The sequence below is a fragment of the Numenius arquata genome, chromosome 8, assembly GCF_964106895.1.
Source record: "Numenius arquata chromosome 8, bNumArq3.hap1.1, whole genome shotgun sequence".
Taxonomy (NCBI): domain Eukaryota; kingdom Metazoa; phylum Chordata; class Aves; order Charadriiformes; family Scolopacidae; genus Numenius; species Numenius arquata.
The window spans coordinates 7420754-7441317 of NC_133583.1; the positions used below are offsets into that span (position 1 = coordinate 7420754).

Genomic DNA, 20564 nt, shown 5'->3' on the forward strand with positions numbered 1-20564 from the left:
CTAGTCCAGTTTCTTAGATCTTGTTTTCCCATTGTCTACAATATGAAATTAAAAAAAGCTGCAGTCACTTTCCCCATAAGCCAGGTTGGATTTTTATCCAGGGTGACCTTCTTACTCAATTTTTGTGGCTTCTTATGCCTCTTGTAAAGTGTGCTTCAACAGCTCCCAACTGTTATACACGTTTTTCTGTTTAAATGTTTTTTCCCCAACAGATTTAGCTCATAATTATTTTCAGCTTTGAGAGCCTGACTTTCGAAGTCACAAAGCATTGTTGCCTGTGTGTTTGCTTTATGTACTGTATGTTAGTGGTTTGGTGTCTCTTCTATGTGTCCACAAATGTGTAATTATATATTTAAAAAACAAAACAAAACAAAAAAAACCCACCTCCCCCACCCCCCCCAAAAAAACCCCCAAACCCTAACAACAAAAGGCAGGTCTATCTCAGGGTAAGCTAAGTTGTATGCTCTTTGAAAATACTGTTGCTACTGCGAGAGCACTGTAATTCTTGTTTCTGGTTTTGTTTCTTGGCAGATCTTGTTTCTGTGTAAATGAATATATTTGGAGAGAAAGAAAAAAATATTTATTTTTCTTTGTTGAGACACTAGTGCACCTGAATGTGCCTCATCCAGCCATGCCAGAGAATGGGCTGTCGGTCAGCGCGTGCTTTGGACAGAGATTCAAATGGACACATGATTTGTAGCTGGTTTCTTCCAAAAAGGCCCACGTTTTTTGTCTGATAGAGGTAGTTGTGAGGGGGGGGGGGAAAGGTAAAAAAGCAGCATCAAAATTCTGGTGTTCTGATAATGTGCGCATTTATAGCCTGACCATCACAGGTTCTCAGTATTAGATTTTATGTATTCAGTACCTCTGGAAATCAGGCCGTTAATATTGACATATGCCCGGGAGCCAGTGAGGGCAGAGCAAAAAACTATAAAGCTGTGATTAGTATTCAGAGGTGACCTGGCTGGGCGATGGGAGTCTGTCCCTCCAGCAGTCAAGGAAGAACAAGGATGAAAAGGGGCTTAGCTTGACTGCTGAAGGAGTTTGAGGTCATGTTTTAAAAAAAAGCAGCAAAACCCACTACCCATGCTTAAATTAAAGAAAAGCACAAGCAAAAAAACCGCAAAGAATACGAGTAGCTACTCAAAATTCCCAAATACAGGCATGTATGTCACTTTTTTCCCATTTTTCTGGAAGAATCAAATGCTGTATTTAGGGACTGGGTTTCAAATTTTGCAAATATTTTCCTAGTGCCGTTCTAGAAAATGAGTTTGTTGGCATATTGTTATGTGAGGCTTGTTCTGCTAAAGCATTGTAATGCCGTCTGTTTCTCAAGCTGATTTGGCTTTTATAGCTCAAATATTATATCCTACTTTTAGAACATATGGTAACTCCTTTCAGGAGACATACAGAGATGTGCATGTAATTTCCAGAAACGGGTCGTTGCCTTTGAGTGAAAAACTGCAAGTGCTTTTCATCTTGATTTTCCTGTTCTTACTATGCTATCTAGACTTCCTTCTTCACCCCGTGCTCTGCTTCTGCTGCCTCCTGTAAGCCCTCCCTGCATCCCAGAAAAATACTCGCTGGCAGCTTTTAGTCTGAGCAAAGGGAAAGAAACAACGTTCCCTTATCCAGGTTGCTTCATGCAACACAGTTTTACAGAGTAGGTGTCAATGACAAATGCTGTTCTGTGGCTCCCATGGAGGCTTGTACTTTCCTGATGAAGTATTACCGGAAGATTGGGTTGATCACGTAGCCCAGTCTGTGTTCATTGATGGAAAGGCTTAGTGGTGACGGGGCATGAGCCACTCAGCCTGAATCTTTCAGAGCCGCTCATGGAAAGAGGCTGCATCCCATGCCGCTCTCTTACAATGATTTCATTCTACATTCACTTTGGATGTGTAGGAGGTTTTTTCTTTTCTTTCTTACTTTTTTTTTTTAAAAGCCTACGTGGCAACATCAACGATTCTTGCCACTGATGACCGCTTCGTACTCCTCATAGCTCTTCCTTGCTGGAACACAGTGCAAAAAGCCCCTACACAGCAGTGTCTTTGTGTGCGAGACAAAATGCCTTGCTTGGAGGAATGTCTCTGCTTCCCTAAGTTCACCTCTGGGTCTGGCTTTCTATACAGTTTTGCAGAGCTGAGGCTTTGCTCTGGGTTCTTGGTTTAAGGTCACCGCTAAGAGGAAGCATTTATGGACGCGACTTTAATGTTACAGCCTGATTGTCAGCCAGTTAACTTGTAAACCTCTAGTTCAACACTGATCTGGCCACAGAACTGTCTAAAGTATTTAGTGTGATGCTAATCCAGATTTCATTGAAAACAAGTCTAGAGGATGTTGCATTACTTTGTTCTTTGCATGGTTACCTCCCCAAGCTTTCCTGTGAAAACCTTAGAGCGTGTGTGGCTATTAATTAGTATTATGGTTTATCTTGGATATTTTTCATTTTAGTAGGAAAATATTCTGCATTTCTAATCCCAGCAGGTCCCTTCTCTCACCTTGGCTCACCTTGCTCTCTGCTGTCATTCCTAGAGACCACCTGAGAGTCTGTGCTCCCTCCTTGTCTTGTGTTTGTGGACTCTTCAAAGTGAAAAAGGAAACGAAAATCTGAGGCAAGAGCTTGCAGCATTTCTTGAAAATAGCATAAGGAAAGTAAAGAAGACTCATAGAATACCAGGTTGGAAGGGATCTCAAGGATCATCTGGCCCAACCTTTCTTGGTAAAAGCACAGTCTAGATAAGATGGCCCAGTACCCTGTCCAGCCAAAACTTAGAAGTGTCCGATGCTGGGGAATCCACCACTTCCCTGGGGAGATATTCCAATGGCTGATTGTTCTCATTGTGGAAAATTTTCTTCTTGTGTCCCATTGGAATCTTACCATTACCTTTACCACTCATCTTTTCCATGTGAGTCCTTGTAAAAAGGGAGTCTCCATCTTCTTTGTAGCCACCCTTATAATACTGGAACATGGGGAATAGGTCTCCCCTAAGCCTCTTTTCTCAAGGCTGAACAAACCCAGTTCTCTCAGGCTTTCCTCATGTGGCAGGCTTCCTGGTCCTTTGGTCATCTTCGTGGCTCTTTTTTGTATTGTGGGGGCCAAAACTGAACACAGGATTCCAGGTGTGGCCTGACAAGTGCTAAGTAGAGTGGAATAATGACTTCATCTGTGCTGGTGGTGCCCTTGTTGATGCCACCCAGCATCCTGTTGCCTTTCTTTGCTGCAGCAACACACTGTTCACTCATGGAACTTGTTGTCCACCAGAACCCTCAGGTCCTTTTCCACAGAGCTGCTCCCCAGCCAGGTAGATCTCAGACTGTGCTGTATTCCTGAGTTATGGTTTCCCAGGTGCAAGACCTTCCACTTGTTCTTGTTGAACTTCATAAGGTAGGACCCCTCTGCGTGGAAATCTGCTGCAGTCTGCATCAAAGCTGTGGCAAAGATCAACAGAATCAGATTATTCCATCGTGTGGACGCAGCTTTAGCAACCCCCAGCAGTTTGTGTCACCCACTAACACTGTGGACAACTTGACCTGCTCAGACACAGAAGGGATTAAGGACTATAGATGTAGTTAAACAGCGCTCTTAAAGTAAAAACTCAAACCTTGGTATTTTTGAGAAGAAAATAATAAAATAGTTTCTTCTTGAGGTAGAAAGATTGTATTTCTACCATTGTTTATGCACTATCTCTTGGATGACTGAACTATGTCTATCCAGGCTCTCCTTTGAATCCTCACAAAAAGAAAGCTTGAATTGCTAAGTGTTTTAATATTGTAGTGGCTTAAAGCTTCAGGATGTATTTGCTTGCAATGATGCTGTGAGACTCTTACTTTCTCTATATTTCTCTTGTTCTTTGAGAACATGGTCAGTGTTAACCAGACTTATAGGACATCCTGCTGTCGAACGTGATAATAGAATCATAGAATGGTTCAGGTTAGAAGGGACCTTAAAGATCAAATCAATAGTAATTGATAGTTTTCCTGCAGGCACTGTCCATGACAGACCATGCTCCCCTTCCTGGAGCCACGGTTGTGGCTGTGTGGCCTCCCTCTCTCGCAGGTCAGGGTTGTCCCGGGCTGCAAAGATATCAGAGGGTGAAGGAAGGTTTCTTCTCCAGGAACTTCAAGACATTCAAGGCTGCAACTTGAGGGCACCAGAAGCTTTAAAAGGCCAAAGGGGGAGAAAAGCTGGTCATTCTGCTGCATTTGCTGGTGTTGCTCATCTGAATTCAGCTGGGACCAACAGAAGTGTATTTGTCACAAGTGTTCAAAATTTTCAGGCTTGGTGTATAAATGATAATATTTTTGCTTTTCAACCTCCAAGCTTCAGCTCTGTGGGTTTTTTTGGCACTTCTCAGCTGAAAGGCTATTTGTTTAAATTTATACTAGAAATATGAATCGCTATTAATGCACAGAAAATAAGGTGGAGCACCCTGCGAATACGGTAGATTAGGTTAGGTGCTTGCAGAATAGTTTCACCGTGGATTTATGATCTGTTAAGTGCATTTCTGTAGCAGCAAATGCTGAATTACCACTTCAGTGCTGGTTCATTCACCCATGCAGATTGAGAACGATACCAAAAGGTACTGTGCCAAGAAAGCTCTTGCCTGCTCCTTATTCTGAACACGACCTGAAAGTTTTGAGTGAATACATCTCCTTCAGATTCACAGCTTACACCTAAAATAATATTTTAAGAAGTTCTGTTAGCAATAAAGTAACAAGTGTTATTCATTCTCTAGACAGGAATTACTAGCTGCGCTGAAGTGCTCTCTGCTGATTCAGCAGCAAGGCTGCTGCTCAAGTCCTAACCATGCTCCATCAAAGTTGAGTTTTATTGCTGTGTAGGTAGTTCATCCTGTAACTTTGTGCAATTCTTTATAGCATAACCCTCCAGCTTATCATAATTTCCTTCGACTGGAAGAATTTCGCAGTGGATGTGGCTTTGTTGTTCTGAGAGGGTTTTAAAGCATAAAAATTGGAAAGTGTTTTATGTTTTACTTCAGGAAGGTAGGTAAAGGATGGGCAGTCATTTTGCTTTGGTGGTGGTATGGATTTGTTAGAATAACAGAAATGTCTAGGCTCAATGTGAGCAGTTCATCTATCTGGAGCCTGGCTATAGCAGGGTGGTATGAATTAAAGTAATACACTGATAGGGACTGGATGTAGCATTTCCAGCAAAGATGCAGTTTCTACCCTCAGACCAGTAGTTTTTGTCACCAGAGATGCTCCAAATTGGTATGGAAGCAATCGTTGACAATGATAGATGAGGCTATTGAAGCATTTGTGTAGACCTCGAAACATCTGGACTTTATGGGACTGGTTTGTACTTAGCAATAAAAGTTCATTGGAGTTTTTTGTTTGTTTATTTTTAATACAGGAAAAAAGAGAAGAAAATAGAACTGGAATCAAATCAGGTGTCTGCTGAGCCATGTTAATTGTTAAGCTGAACTCCTATGGCAATGTTTAAATATCTTTTTAGCACACTGAGCCATAAAGGGGTTTTAAGTTTACTTGTGTTAGGAAAATGTAGTAGCAATTAATTTACCAACATGTTGTGGGTTTACAAGGTGCCTTCATTTCATGGGTGGCTGGAAGATAGAACATGCTTAGATTATATTGAATTTAAGAAGCCATGTGAATACTTAAGGCTTTTAAATTGGATGTCTTTGCTTTGTGATCTTATTTGAACTCTGGCCAACCATGATGAATGCTTTGTGTCTTACTCTATATCCTTGTGTCTTTGACCTCACAGGAGACATGAAATAACAAACGTAGGTACTGGACTTTATTTACTTATTTACTTAGTAGTTAAAACAAGAAAGCAAACAAAACCATGATGTATTTCATCTCTTCTCCGCAGCACCCCCTTGACAAATGGCTGTTGGAACAGTGTTAAACTGTGACCTTAAAGCCACAGGCGTAATGAAACTGTGATCTGGCAGATGTGACAGACTCATCTTACATAAATCACTCTCTTTTGTCACTGCTGGCATATGGCCAATGAATCTTCTAATTATTGAATGGCTTTTATAGCCCCATTATTTATAATCACTTTTGGACAGCAGCTGGAAGACAAGGATGGGACAGAATGAAATGATATAGCATAAACTATTATCATTTGTGTAACAACTGCTGGGATTAGGAATATTTGATGATGATGTGGTTACCAGTGCAGTCTTGTTAAATGATAAAAATCCACTCAGCCTTCATTTTGTCTTCTAAGATGGGCTGTTGCCTACTGGACCTTGCTATGAAAATTATCATAATAATTGATCCAGAAATAGGATATTAATCACTGCAGACATTAATAAAATATATGTGTGAGTATCAAGGCCACCTTTATGCAAGGACTTGAGGAAAACCCATTGCAAGCAGTAGTAAGACAGCGGTGATGGCCTGGCACTACTGTTGTGCCAAGTGCTGTACAGAAAAGTGTCAAGAAGTGGCTTCTTCTTCCCAGGAGCCCTGTCTGTACCCCTCTTTTCAGTGAGAATTCAGCAACAGATGTAGAAGTTGTCTTTAATTACTTTATTAATGTTTTAACATTTATTTTAAAAAGCTATGTGATTTTTGGAAATGGTGTGTTTAAGACACTTTACAATTAAGGGCAGCTATTTTGACTCTAATTATAGATGAGTTTGTGTTGAGTCTTGTCAGCTGGGTAGAGCAGCAGCCTTGGAGAAGGGAGCACAACTGAAGTCACCCAGCCCGTAAGGCCAGTCAGCTGAGGTTGCAAGTCCACTCACTGCTTCAGAAAATGTGAGCTGCAGGTTCTCTGCTCGTGCCTCTAAAGAATGAGGGTTTCTTTTGTTTTGTTTGTTTGGGTTTTTTTTCCCCTTATCTGCAGTTCTGTGTTTTGTAGCACAGAAATAAAACCCTGCCAACCATGATAATTTATTAATGTTTGTTAAATACCTTCAGATAGAGATCTTCAGATGAAAGACAGTATGTTATAATCGGGGGTTTATATTGCAAATCCAACATGTGCAATCTTTGTGTCTTTAAAAAATTGAATCTTTCCCTCTTGATGTAGACATCAGTGCGGCGAGCGAGAGTCTTAATCCAGATGACTCTATTGCACTTTTATCCCTTTAGCGAGGCCTTTAACCTCTTATTGCTTCATGGCCCTGTTGTTTTGAAATGGTCTTTGTCTGCCTACAGAGAATCCCTCTGCTAAAGATGCCTTTAAATGGAGATCCCAACGAGAGAAGGGGGATTTTGCTGCAATTCAGGGATGGAAAATGGATTTTTCCAGTTCAGATGCTATCAGTAACTGTGAATGTAGCAATTGGTAGCCTTCCCAAAGACGAGTAAAGCAAAAATATATATGAGTGTAAACCTTTTCATAAGAGTGTAATATAGGTCAGCGACCACTGTGTCCTGGGCCTGACCCTGACCCATCTTCAGACAAGCATCTACAGGCTCTGTGAGAGTATAGCTGTTTATCAGGATTATCTATAACCATCTCAAAACATAAATAGGATAAAACAGCTGCAGTAGTTAATATAAACATAAACTATAAAATGATAGTTTCCAAATGCATAAAACACGAGTTCAAAATATATCTTCAGAATATACATATTGCACAGTTTTGGCATAGACTATCTACCAGCTGGCAGGAAGGTGCTGTCAGCCAGCCCTGGGATGTTCATGCTCGGAATTCCTCGAACAATAAATCAGATTTTGCTTGGTCATTTATGTAAGTCTGCTTTCCTATTGGAAGCCTGTATGTCAATAAGGCAAGAGACTTTCAGCCCCCCAGGTCTGCACTGCTGCTTGCTGGTGGTAGTGCTTTTTTAAGAGATGGATGTTCTTATGCAGCAGCAACAGCGTTACAGGAGCTGGTATGCAGCTTCCTCCCCTGCAGAAACTGGAAATCGTAGCAATAAGCATCAGAGCATAATTCAAAGCATAGTTTCTCTAGTGACTCTAATGTTAGGTAACTCTTGGAGGACAAATGTGTGGCAGAGGATTTGAGGGTTTGAAAGAAGTATATTTAGAAACAGTCAATATTTTTCATTAATCATGAAAACATCTAGGTTACATATTTATCTCCACAAAATTGACAAGCACAGTTTACTTTTTCTCAGAAAATGGTATGTCAGTAATATTTTTTTTTTCCTTATGAGGGATGTTTTGTTTCACCTTGGGGATTGTTTTTGCTACTAAGGTATTGTTATGATGTAATGGTTTGGGAGGATGATTGACATATTCTAAAATGCAGTATAATAATTAAGAATCATTGAGAAAACCAGCCATTCAGCAAGTTGCCATTTGTTTCATTCAAAGGTGAAGAAGGATTCAGATAATAAAATTGAAACATCTCAGATTTGGAGTAGTACAACGGGGAGCAAAGCAGTGGAAAGTTGGTTCTCTGCTTGGATCTTCATATAAAGAAAGGCACTGGTTTCATTCAGCCGGGGGAAAAAAAAGGAAGGAAACCGATGCAACAGCAAAAACGGATCTTTGAACATGCTTTACTTCTAAAGCTTAAAAAATATGAATTTTGGTTAGTTTAGTAGGCAAGAATTTCTCTTTGCATTTTTTTACATGTGATTTTCTAAAGCTAGATAGATCAACCTAATTTTGATTACAGAAAAAACAAGGTGAGTTTTCTGTGTGCAGATAAATGCATTTCCAACCTATTCTGGCCAGCAAGAAGAGCTGAGCACTGGCCCATAAGACCTGTATCCTCCTGTTTGGAAACTGCTGTTTCTGTTTCTGGCTTGCATCTTTTGTTTCTACCCTGTTATCACTGTAGGACTTCTTTACGTGCTTTTAGCAGAGAAGAAAAGAAAGAATCTCCAAAAAGTAAACATTAGATCCAATCTCCTTGAGAACGTTTTGAAGGGTAGTAGTGTAGTTCTTGTTAACACAGCTCATCTCTAAGGAAACTGGAGCCAGGTATTTTCTTGAGCACAACTTATGCATGGAATTAGGCTTTACAAAGGAAGGACTTATGCATAAAAGCAGGTGGTTTTGGGCACCTGCCCTTCAACCCAGCCTGGTGGTGGCTGGTGTAGAAGCCATCAGAGATTGAGACTTATTCTCAGAGGGAGCATAAGGCTGCCCCCAAGGATAAGAATGAATGTTACTGGTACAGTTTGCACACAGGAAGTTGCTGAAATGTCACTGGCATATCTTTCAGATTCTCAGGAATTGTGGGTGCATACAATTTAGGCTCAAAAAGAATTTATCAGCATTTGTAAACTTGTGTCTAGCACTAGAATCTACTAAATAATGCCAATACCAAGCACATGCCCTCTTAGGTCTGAGGAGATTTTTTGGAAAAGATAATCAGAGTGGATTGAAACATTTCAAATGGTAAAGAATCCATCATTTTCCAGGGTGGATCCTTTTGGCAGCTTTCTACATGGTGTTAGTTTCTGTGTTAGCTTATTTTCTTCTTCCATGTTCTGGGTACTGTGAGCCTATTCTTGCCCACAGCCGTGGTCTCAGTGGCTGCTGAGCCGAGATCGTCAGAGCTGCAAGAAGCCTATATTTCCATCAAGAATTTTCTGGAATTTAGCAACAAAGATGTGGCTTAGGAATCACTTTGGTTGATGGTTTTTTTCTCTCTTTTCTTTTTTTTTTTCTCCCCATTTAAAATAAATGTAATAGAAATAAGCATCACTGTGAGCTCCCTGAGGGGACAATCATGTGAGTGTAAGTATCGCTATAGCCCCTATTTTTGCAACTGCCATCTTGGCTAGTGCATCAGTGACTCAGCTGGGAAATCCCAGCTACTGCATAAACCCAAATAACCAAACTTTCCAGCGGGGGCCGTAATAGACTGAGATGCTAGATGGAATGGGCACAGAGGGAAGCTAAAAGCAGATATCATCAGTAAATTGCATATTTTCTGTGGTTAAACAAGCCCTAGCTCAGCACAGCTTTTTCACCTCTAGACATTATTGTGACATTAATCATTGAATCATGAATCACACAGTGTTCCTCTAGAAAGCCTACCTTATATGATACACGCGGTGCATTAATTTCTTCACTGGAATAAGCCCTTGCATTATGTCCATACTGTTTGTCATGTTTGTTCTTTTTGCTATGACAAACCACCTTGTCTTACTATCTCTTGTGCAAAGAAAAATACGGACTGTTTAGTTAAAAGATAAAGAAATGCTTTACTATTTCAGCAAACGCTCTTTTTTGTGCCCCATTTCCCTCTGGAGTAAAACATTGTGGTATGAAATAAAACATCTGGAGTTTGGAAGGTCAGCTCTGATATTGGAAAACTGTAGCCCACAGATCCACCAAGCCCTCCAAATACCTCCGAAGTGGGAAACCATTTTTGCAGTGTCATAACCAGAGATCATTTTTTAGAAAAAGGGTTGATAATCTGCTCTTGGAGTGAGGGGTGTTGCTGGGGTAACTCAGGAAAGTCTGATGAGCCAGTTTTATCTGCCTTAGTTTCAGTTTTGTTGTTTGAGCCATTTCTGTAATGAGCATCTTGGTCTTTAAAAAAAATTGTCCTTCTTTTAGTAGTTGGGCCTACTGCCTAAGCCTTCCTTTCTTCAATAGTAAATTTAATCTTTTTTTTTTTTTTAAAAAAAAAAGCTGTCTGGAGAATCTAAATACAAAACACCTATTTATTTTTTAGAATTTGACTTTGCATTTCAGACTAGGTTTTTTGGGTGTTTAGTTTTGTTTTTAAACTAACAGGACTGTGTGAGGCCTGTGGTTATTTAACAGCCTACGCTCTTTTTCTCATTTATCTGGTGCCGCTGCTGCCTCCCAGACCCACTGTCCAACTGCACTCCATTGCAGCATTATTATTCTTGATTTGTTCTGCGGTGATTCCGAAAAGCTCCAGCCAGGAATCTGCAACTGAGAAGTTATGGTCAGTGTTAACAAGTATTGAGGTGACTTCTGCATTACATAGTCACAATCCAAAAAATCATAATGCAAATTATAAAAGACTATAGAAACGTCTGCAGTGGTTCAGCCCAAGGTCCATGTAGCCCAGCATTCTGGCTCCAGCTGTGGCCATAAATAAGATGCCTAGCAAAAGCAAGGCAAAAAACAAGGTATTTGATATTTGCCCACTTCTTATCCCAGATCTCCCAGCCACCAGCAATGCATTTTCAGCTCGAGGGATTCCCTACAGCCTCATTTGCAACTTCCAATGGGTCTGTCTTCCAAGTGCTTTTCCAGTCCCCCCCTTGAAGCTCCTCAATAAACTTCTTGCACCCACAGTACTCTCCAGCATGGAGGTCTGCCATAGCCCGTGGGAGCTACTGCCGCTATTGCATGGTTTTGAACCAAGCTCCCATTGGCTTTGGTTGGTGTCTCCTAGTCCTTGTGTTGGGAGAGGCTGGGAGCAGCCAGTCCCCACCCGCCCTTTGGGCACATTGGCGATCCCGTGTCCACAACAGGCTGGAGCACCCCAGCTGCTCTCGTGGGCCTTCTGCGGCAGCTGCTCCAGATTTTGATCATCTTGGTTGTGTTTCTCTGAAGCTTTTCCAGTGTTTTGTTTTATTTGTTTGTTGGGTTTTTTTTTTCCCTTTTCTTTTTAGAACAGAAGAGTTTCTATCCCTGTTCGCTCTATGTTCTCGTGGCATTGTTTTTGCTCTTCAGTCAAATTAATGTCAATGCTATTCCAGACTTGGAAATATTTAATTTCTGGGAAAAGACTTCATAAAGTTACTCCAGTTCACATGTTCTGCTACAAGAAAGGGTTTGATGTTCAGCAACTAGCAATGGTCATTAACAACTATGTTTCTTTTTCTTCTTTTTCATTGTTTGGTTGGTATTTTTTTTTAGTTTGTTTTGTGTTCAACTCATTTACTTTTGTTCTCGCACACTTCTGAAAGTGTTCAAAACTGAATGGGGAAATAAAGAGATTTAAGTGAAAAGTGCCAGATATTATTGTGTTGTTTTTAAGGACTTTGGGTGCTCTTAATTCCTTCAATCAATTCTTTTCTAACTCCTGCTGTGTGCTAGGGTAGATGCCAGTGCAAAGTATAGCACTTCTTTGATTTTGTGCAATGTTCAGCTATATTACTACCTCTAATGGGAGTAGCCTTTGCCTTTTGTCTGTCTGCCCAGCTCACCCTCCAGTGAGGTGCAAAAGCAATAATCCACCTTTATTATTTTTCTTCTTTTTCACATCATCTGTCTTTCTCCATTTGCTCTGACAAATAAGTGATAAAAGGGAATGATGATCTGTTTAACACCACAGGAAGAAAGATGCATTATGAGACAAGAGAGACCTCTTGTTTACAGCGAGTTATTTTTGGTAATTAGCCATTTGTAGAGGAAGATGAGCCTCCGCTCGTAAAGTCAGCATGCCATAATTTAGGGGACTCTGAATGGAAGTCTAACATTTGCCTGAATTGGAAATGTTAATTGTGTGCGTTTAGAAATAAATAAATGGCTGTTTTTTCTTTGCAGGAAGCAGACTGAACAAAGACCTGAGACATTATCTCAACCAGAGGTTTCAGAAAGGATCACCGGATCACGATCTGCAGCAGACAATTAGAGATAACCTTTATCGCCATGCTGTGCCTTGTAAGTAACAAAACATTAACCTGGTGGATTACATGGAGTAGAATTTCTTTTCTTTTTTTCTTTTTTTTTTTTTTATTTTATTGGAGAGAGCCTTCACATGGTGGTGTGCACGGCTCCAGGGGAGACTCAGTTTTCAGCTTGGGCGGACTTCCATGTGTGACAGTAAATAGAGTTCAGGTAGGGTTCAAAAGGAAACCAGTTCATCCTTGAACTCAGCTTTGGAACAGCTGATGGTTTGATGCAGGCCTATGGTGCTTACTGTGAAAGAAAAAACCCTAAAAAGCAACTGTGAATTGAGTACTTACCTTAGAAATAGTCTTCATCAATGTCGTTATGGTGAATGTTCCTTTATTGGTTTGAAACCTATGAATAAAAATACCCCTGCTTTTATTTTTATTTCCTTAGCAGAACTTTATGTCTGATGCTTATTTAACTTGTGAAATTGAACAGCATTTTATGGCTGGGTGCCATTGTAGCAGGCAACTGCCACTTTTGGAAGGTCATCCTCAATTGAAGTAGGAGATAAGCAGCAAGAGGTAGCGAAGCTGAGAAAGAAATGCTCTTTTTTACTCAGAAAACGACCGGGAGAAAAACTGAGAAGTTTAGAGAATGTGATCTTTAAAAGTTTAGAATCTTTACTCAAAATCAGACTGTCCTTGGAATTTTGGGAAGATGTACAAAGTGTGGAGAATGATCCTGATTTCACTGCAGCTCTGCTTGGTTTTCCTCAGCTGCCAGGAGAGGCTATTGTAAAGTAAAGGTGTTTCTGCTTGAACTTTGCTGAGCTGAGGGGACAATGGTGTGCCTTTCAGATAAGGTTGGGATAAGAATGAGTAAACATCTTAGTTATAGCATACTGAGATGAGCAGCAAAATATTGTGAAGTTTTCCATCTCAACATGAATCAGAGGTTGTTTATTCTGGTAGACTTATATAAATATTGAATAATGATGTTGCCGCTCAAAATCGGTATTTGCCAACAAATATCACATAATGGTATGTAGAGTAATAGCCATTTTCAATCTAAGTGTTGCATGCAGGAGAACTGTGTAGGACCATGGTTAAAATTGTGTGGTAACGCTGACAAATGTTGATTCTTGAAATGGCAGATGCCGTATATCTCCACTGAGTTTATTCTTATTTTATCAGTGGAAAGCATGGATCAAACTACGTTTAAAGTGCTGTGCGTGGACATAAAGAATAAATATAGATTATTATTTTCTATTGAACACTTCCATTTTCCACTTTGTCAACATGAAATATGATTAGTTTTCAATCATCTAACTTGCCAGGCTGCAGATTTTCAAAGCATACTGTGGAAAGTGCCTTCTAGGAGAGCACATGCAATGTTAGGCTCGGGAGCTGCAACGTCGTGATGCTAATGTCCTTCTGCCTGTGTGTTATATTCCAATTTCTAAAGCAGCAAATACAGCAGATGAGCGTAATTTCTGTTGAAGCGTTTTGTGCATTACCAAGGCTACATTTTGAAATACTTCCCATTGATTCTTTTTTCTGATTTATTGAACTTGATGGTGAGCTAAACTGCTTGGACTCGCTAAAGACTTTTGATTTAAAATTAAGAGCAATGAAAGTGATTCTTGCTTTTTAGAAATAGCTGGGGGAGATACGGGTTGTTGTTATATTAATAAGAACATCAGTGCTTATGTTCCATTTATGAAACAAATGAAAAATCTGCAAAGTGGAGTTAGTGACTGTATGTGTCCATACTTCCTGAGTTGCAAAGCATTTAATTTTTTCTTCGTGTACTGTGGGGATGGTATTAGCAGTAGCTTTTAAGAATGATGCTAATATTCATATGTGAATTTGAATGAGACTGCTGCATGCACGGTGGGTTGGGATGCTTTACAGGTCTGGAGATTAATCTAGCTGTACACTCATATTTTTATTCCTTAGTACACGTGACCACTAAATCCAGAGCCCCGGACCAATCTCTGGTGCTAATGGATTATGAAGTCTTGTATTTTGAAAATGGAATTCCCTGCTGATTATGTGGTAAACACGAACAAGAACACAAGGTCACTTGGACTGAGCGTGCTTGGCCTGACAGCTGCATTTTGTTGCACTAATGTAAGAGCTAAATGAAGTGATAACTAGTAAATGCAAAATGGAGAAAGATGATGTTAACCAGTTCTTCCCTAGAAATTCTAGTAAGAATCCCGTGTGCTTCAGCTCTGACTAGTTTGGTACAGGCAGCGAGAAAACCCAGAGGGCTTCCCTTTCCCACCCAACCGCATCCCAGTTGTGTGCTTGGCTAATTCAGGAACTGAATGAAGATATGGCTACAGCTTCTGTAGAAGATAGAGGTCAAGCAGAAGGGGAGGAAAAATGCAGAAAGTTTGACTTGACCTCATTATTTCATGTGACGATGACATGATGCTTAAGCATCATTTAGATTTTTACTTTAGGAGAGTTGGTTAAGAATTTGCTTTATTTTCTGGTGAACAATCAAGGGTAAAAGAGTGGGATGATGCCAACTCCCAAAGGGGATATGAGCATTGCCTAAATGGGTGACACAGGGATGGGTTTCTGAGGGACCAGAGGACTTCAGCCCTAAACGTGGGAGCTGTCATAAAGAAATGAGACCTTGAAACGGACATAAAAGTGACATATTATTGAAAGAAGTAGATGAACCACATGGTTATTTTTGCAAGCTGAAGTGTTCCCCTGCTCCTCAGTGCCCTCTGCCCCTCCAGCACTCTTCCTCTGTGTCTTCGTACCCTCAGCTCCTGCTCCCCATTGAGCTGATTTTTTTCTGCAAAGATCTGTAGTAAACAACAGCTGTGACAAGTTTCCAGGTGGCCTCCAAGTTTGGTTGTTGTGCTGTCGTGAGTGCTCTGCTGTTACTATTCACACCAAACCCACGGGTTTATTTACAGACCCAAAACATTCTCCTCTGGAATTTACAACTTCAGCATCCTAATCTAGGACTGAGCCAGAGTAAGGAAGAGAGGGAGGACACCTTATTTATGTGTTTGGATGGTGTGTAAGTGCTAATGAAGCCCTGCATTTACAACCTACAAATCTTTGAAAGAGTTAATGCAGTTCACCCACTGAACTGGCTTTTATTTCAGCTGAACCAACTGTGTGTTATTTCCTTTCCTTTCTTCCCGATGCTCTCATTTTACTGTTAACTTCACGTGCTGGGTCATGTGAAGAGACCTTTTTTTTTTTTTTTAGAGTATTTTTGTCTTCTGCTTTAGAAAAATCAGCACCTTAAACTTGAGCAAAGTTATTCTCCTTATGTGTTCAGATAAAAACTATTCTCATTCCAAGCATGTAGGATCCATTGTCAAAACTAGAAAAAAAACCTCAAATACATCATCCAGATTAGCAAGATGTTGGTCCAGTCTCAAGCTATCCCTTTTGCCTCATTTTATTTTGAAGTACCACATTTTTCCTGTTTTCTGATGTGCCTAATGAAGATCACCAGAAATAATGCTCTATTTGTGGGCTAGTTAATGGCTCCATTGAGCTTGGAGTAGACTGCGAATTGGCAACAATTTCATGATTACTGATTGGCCATGACTGTACCAGAAGTGCTTTGACTGATGCAGAGACTTTGCCCACAGCTTATTTCTAGTGTGGATTTCACTTATTCCAGCTCCATTTTGGCAGCCTAAACGCTTATGAGCAAAAGGGACAGGTTTACCAACTATGTGAGGCATCTTTCTGGGGCACCTCGTGGCACCTCTGAGCCCACCTGCGCTAACAGTGGTTGATGTGACTTGTGTTACACCTGATTTGGGGGGAGGCTGAGAGTCTATGGCATGGAGTGTGTTGACATCCTGGCTGAGTGTTTCTAGGAGCAGACCTCCCCCAAACAGAATTGGTGTATATGAGGATTTTACTTAGTGGAAAATGTGATTAGTTGCAAGTGAACCTAAGAATATATCCATTAAATAGGTGTTTCCAAGTAGCCTTACCTTGGGATATCTGTGCAATGGTGTTAATTGAGAAAGATAGGTGATAGCAACTTACTTTAACATTACAGTGCAGCAGCGTGTCTAAACCACTGTTCACGGTAGGCTGAACAGACAGGATTATCTTCCTCATTTTGAAATGATGGTAGAGGGCATCTATTTAAAATAAACAAGCACTGGCCATTTGTCCTAGCTGCTTATTCTCAACAACCTGACAGCAGTTTTCTTTTCAAAGTGTATCAAGACAAATCAAGGAGATGATATTATTTCCATAAAAGCTTATCTCAGCATGTTGTTTGGTTTGTTTTTTTTTTTTTTCCCCTCTGAGCACATGTACTTGATTCTCCACTTGTTTCAGCCCTGTGTGACAGCAGAGGCAGCTGTGGTGGGTCTGGCATCTGTACCTTTACTTGCCAAAACAATATACATGGTGCAGGCACAACTGAAATAACAGATCAGTGGTCGTCCCCCCCCCCTTCACGTATATTCTGCATTTATCGTATTTCAGTACTGTGCAATTCCTTTCTTTGCCAGGCTGTAGTCTTCAGAAGCAAAACTCTGGAAAGTGCTAGGTCTTTTTGATGGTAGATGAAACGGGGACAACGTGATGGCTAGCCTAGAGTTAAGTCTTGGATGGCAGCCTAGACACGATGTGGCAATCTTTTTCTTTTCCTCTTCTTCCCCAAATTGGCTTTTAAAACCTCGGGAGGTCATCATTCAACACTTGATTCACTTTCCCAAAACAAGTACGTGCCCTGGGATTAATTGGCTGGAGATTTTAACGCTGGAGATTTACCATTTTCATTTCTGCTGTCTCTTCTCTCACCTTCCCAGAGTTTGATCTCTTCCTCTGTCTTCAATTACAGAACAGTAGCTCCAACTGTTGTGGTTAGTCTTATAGGGGAACGTGGAGCAAAATGGAAAGAAATGGATAAAAATCAATAGCGTAAGAGTCGAGTGATCTGTAAGGAGGCTTAGAAAAAGACAGTGACACCCAGGCACCTGGCTGGCCTGAGCTCTCACATTTCAGTGGGAAAACTGAGAATAAGTTTCTTTATTCCAAGCAATCTGCTAGTGCAAAGGAAAAGTCTCCTTTCTAAGGAAAACCAATAGTATTGATCAAGGAAACTTCACACTATTTATAGGACAAACTTTAGCAAGTGGATGTAGAGCAGCACATAGAAGCTTATTATCTGGATTAAAAGTTTTCATGGATAATTGAACTATCAAGGGGCAGTTCAGTTGCTCCAGGAGTCGGATAAGCTGCTACATGCGTACCCACCATCATCTGCAGCTACTGGAGGACTGGGGAGCCAAAATGGGCTGGGGTGTGATGAAACTGCTGTCAAACATGCAGACTTAGGTGATTTCCCAGGATAGCTTTAAAAGTCCTATGGCACTGGGTTCCCCATAAGTACTTCTGAACCTCAAAATGAATTGATAGAAGCAAACCAGCTTACAGAAGGTTCTTTTCTTTAGAATATTGAGTATAATAGTGTATCAGTATACTGGGAAAAATTGTTGAAGTGAAGCAGAAAGACCTTTATGTTACAAATGCATGTGTTTTTACATGTGGGGATATTTGAGTCACAACTTCGAAGTTATTTTTAGTTGCTAATTTTTATTAAGGATAAACAGAATCACTGACAGTGCACATTATTTTTCTTCACAGGCAATAAATCATCAGTTTATGTACACAAATGTTCTTTGAATTCTCAAAAGCTTTCCAGACCTGCAGCCGTATTTATTATCCAAGTACCTTTTGTTGCAGTTCCCTTCCTAAAGGTGTAATTCTGCTTTTGTAATGAGAAAAAGTTGCAGTGTCCATGAAATATTCATTTGAAGGCCTACGCTGATAAGGTGATGAACAGCAAGCTGATCTTTTTTTCTAACACACGAAAAATAATTATTGTTTTACAAGATTTATTTTAGGAAAAAGTTTTAAATATTTTTAAAACAGTGTCCTTGTCACTAGGGAGCAGCATACGGGTACCAGCAGTATGTAAAGATAGTTTTTCTCAAGAACATTTTCTTGTTAGTTAATCTCACTCTGAAGAACATGAGGCGTATTTTCCATGCCAGCTAATGTACACACATTTACTTTTTCCTGTATTTTCAGCAGGGATTGTATCCTGAGTACAACCAGTGTGTTTAGAAAATCCTTGTAGCTGTGTTCCAGGGAGTGCAGAACTGCAGCAGAGTCCCCTGCAGTTTTCAGGAATATAATTATTTCACATATTAGTGAACCAGATGTGTTTTCACTTTTGAGAGAAAAAAAAAATGCCCTGCTTTTAGCAACAGGGCCAACGTTTCTGTAGTTTAGTTCCTTTCTGTACACAGTCATTTCTGTTTAATCCAGGAGACTTCAGACCTTTTTTTCCATCTGGTCTGTCCTTTCAGATCAATAGTGCATTTTGTGCCACTGGAACTATTGGTGTGGTTGGTTTTATTTGGTTGGTTGGTGGTGTTTTGTTTTTTGTTTGGGTTTTTTTACATTTGGAAATAAAAGCACTTATGATAGCAAATATTGCTCCATCTGCTTACCCATTTGTGAGGAATAGCTTTTTTGTATTTCACTGTAACCCAGTTGAAATTGCATGAGGCACCAGAGAACAGTACAAAGCAGAAGAGCTCAGCCTTATAGGCTCTCCCGTGCCACTTGCCAAAGGAGATTTGGGTAAGAAGTGTGGGAAGAGATTACATGGCTAGTTTTCTTTGTTTTCTTTGTTAGTCCCCAGTGTACTTAATTTTGCGTTTTTTCATTGCGGTTGCTTTGTACTACGGCAAAGCATCTGCGAGCGGGTATTTTGGTGGTACAAACAAAGTCTGTGCCTGTGTTTTAGAATGTAAAGGTTTCTAAGGTTGTGAGTCTCCTGGAAAGCAGAGAGTAAATCAGTGCTGAGAGCAGGTACTGCTGTTTGGAGGTTGAAGGGTGGAGATGAATTACCCCACATTGTTTACTTCAGAACTGGCTCTGTCCTGCCATAGTTTTATTCACCATCACAATTTAATCTATAGAAGAGGCAAACCACAATATCCCCCAAAGTAATGGAATGAAAATCTGCTGAAGAGTGTGTGGCCAAAGGTGATAGGTGTCCTTATATCCAGATTTTTCATACGTTGTCCCAGGGTCCTGATTAGATCTTTTGCAATGACTGTGGTGTCCCAGTTTTTGATTTCATTGAGGTGGTTTGATTTCTTTTCAACAACCTCCATGTATCTGTTCAAGGTTTACAGCCTATTGATTATGCTACAAGCCAACAGAATGAGTGTTCCAGGCAAAAGGAACAGTTTAAAATGAGGAAAAATGAAATGCGTAGCCATTTTTTAACCTGTTCTGCCACTTTTATTTGCATGTGGGATGCACATTTGATATTTCATGATTAACCCTCTCTAGAAAGCACCCATCGCTCTGTACAGGTATGTTTGTGCTTGGATGTGTTGATTTGAATGGTGGTTTCACAGTTAGAAAAGTCTCATGCTTCTTTTGTCTAAGATTTCAGTACAAAATCTTAGTACAAAAACTTACTGAAAAGTAAAAGCGGACACCTGAAAATCCTATTTATATGATATTGTGCTGGCCCAGTGCGGTACCCACAATGTAGTATGGGCAAAACCAGTGGCATTGCAGAGGAAGAAATGCCTGTGTGATTCCCAGATGCAGATATTGCTGCTGTGACAGTCTCTGAGCCCAGGAGGGCAACGGCAGATGCAAGCTCCTGACAGTTTGATGGGGTTGCAGACTTGCTACATTTCGTCTTCAAACAATTATCCTTTTTTTAACATTACCATGCTTCTTCACATAAAGCATGCTGTATTTGTCCTCTAAATCCTTTCTCTCTTTATTTCAGCAGAGACGAGATTAGCCGGGTAATCATTTATAAAGCTGTTTAGATTCTGCTGGCTGGTTTTCTTTGGGGAGAGTCGTACCCAGTACCTTTACTAGGAATAACTCTGTAAATTAATCCTCATTGATTTCCTGCCCCCACCCCCAGTGAATAAGAAGGCAGAAAAAATAGAACAAATATTCCTAGTTCTGCCTCTATTGAAGGAGAAATAAATCTTTCCTATTAGTCATAAAGGTCTAGATGTATCCTTTTTT

General features: G+C 40.3%; 1 protein-coding gene across 1 annotated transcript in view; it reads left to right on the top strand.

The window, feature by feature from the left end:
* The window catches only part of MAGI1 (membrane associated guanylate kinase, WW and PDZ domain containing 1), a 358453-nt gene that overhangs the window by 171687 nt on the left and 166202 nt on the right, over positions 1-20564 (top strand). Inside the window, exon 2 of the mRNA XM_074152607.1 lies at positions 12406-12522. Within this exon, the coding sequence (XP_074008708.1) occupies positions 12406-12522 (117 nt within the window). The remainder of the gene's footprint in view (positions 1-12405; positions 12523-20564) is intronic.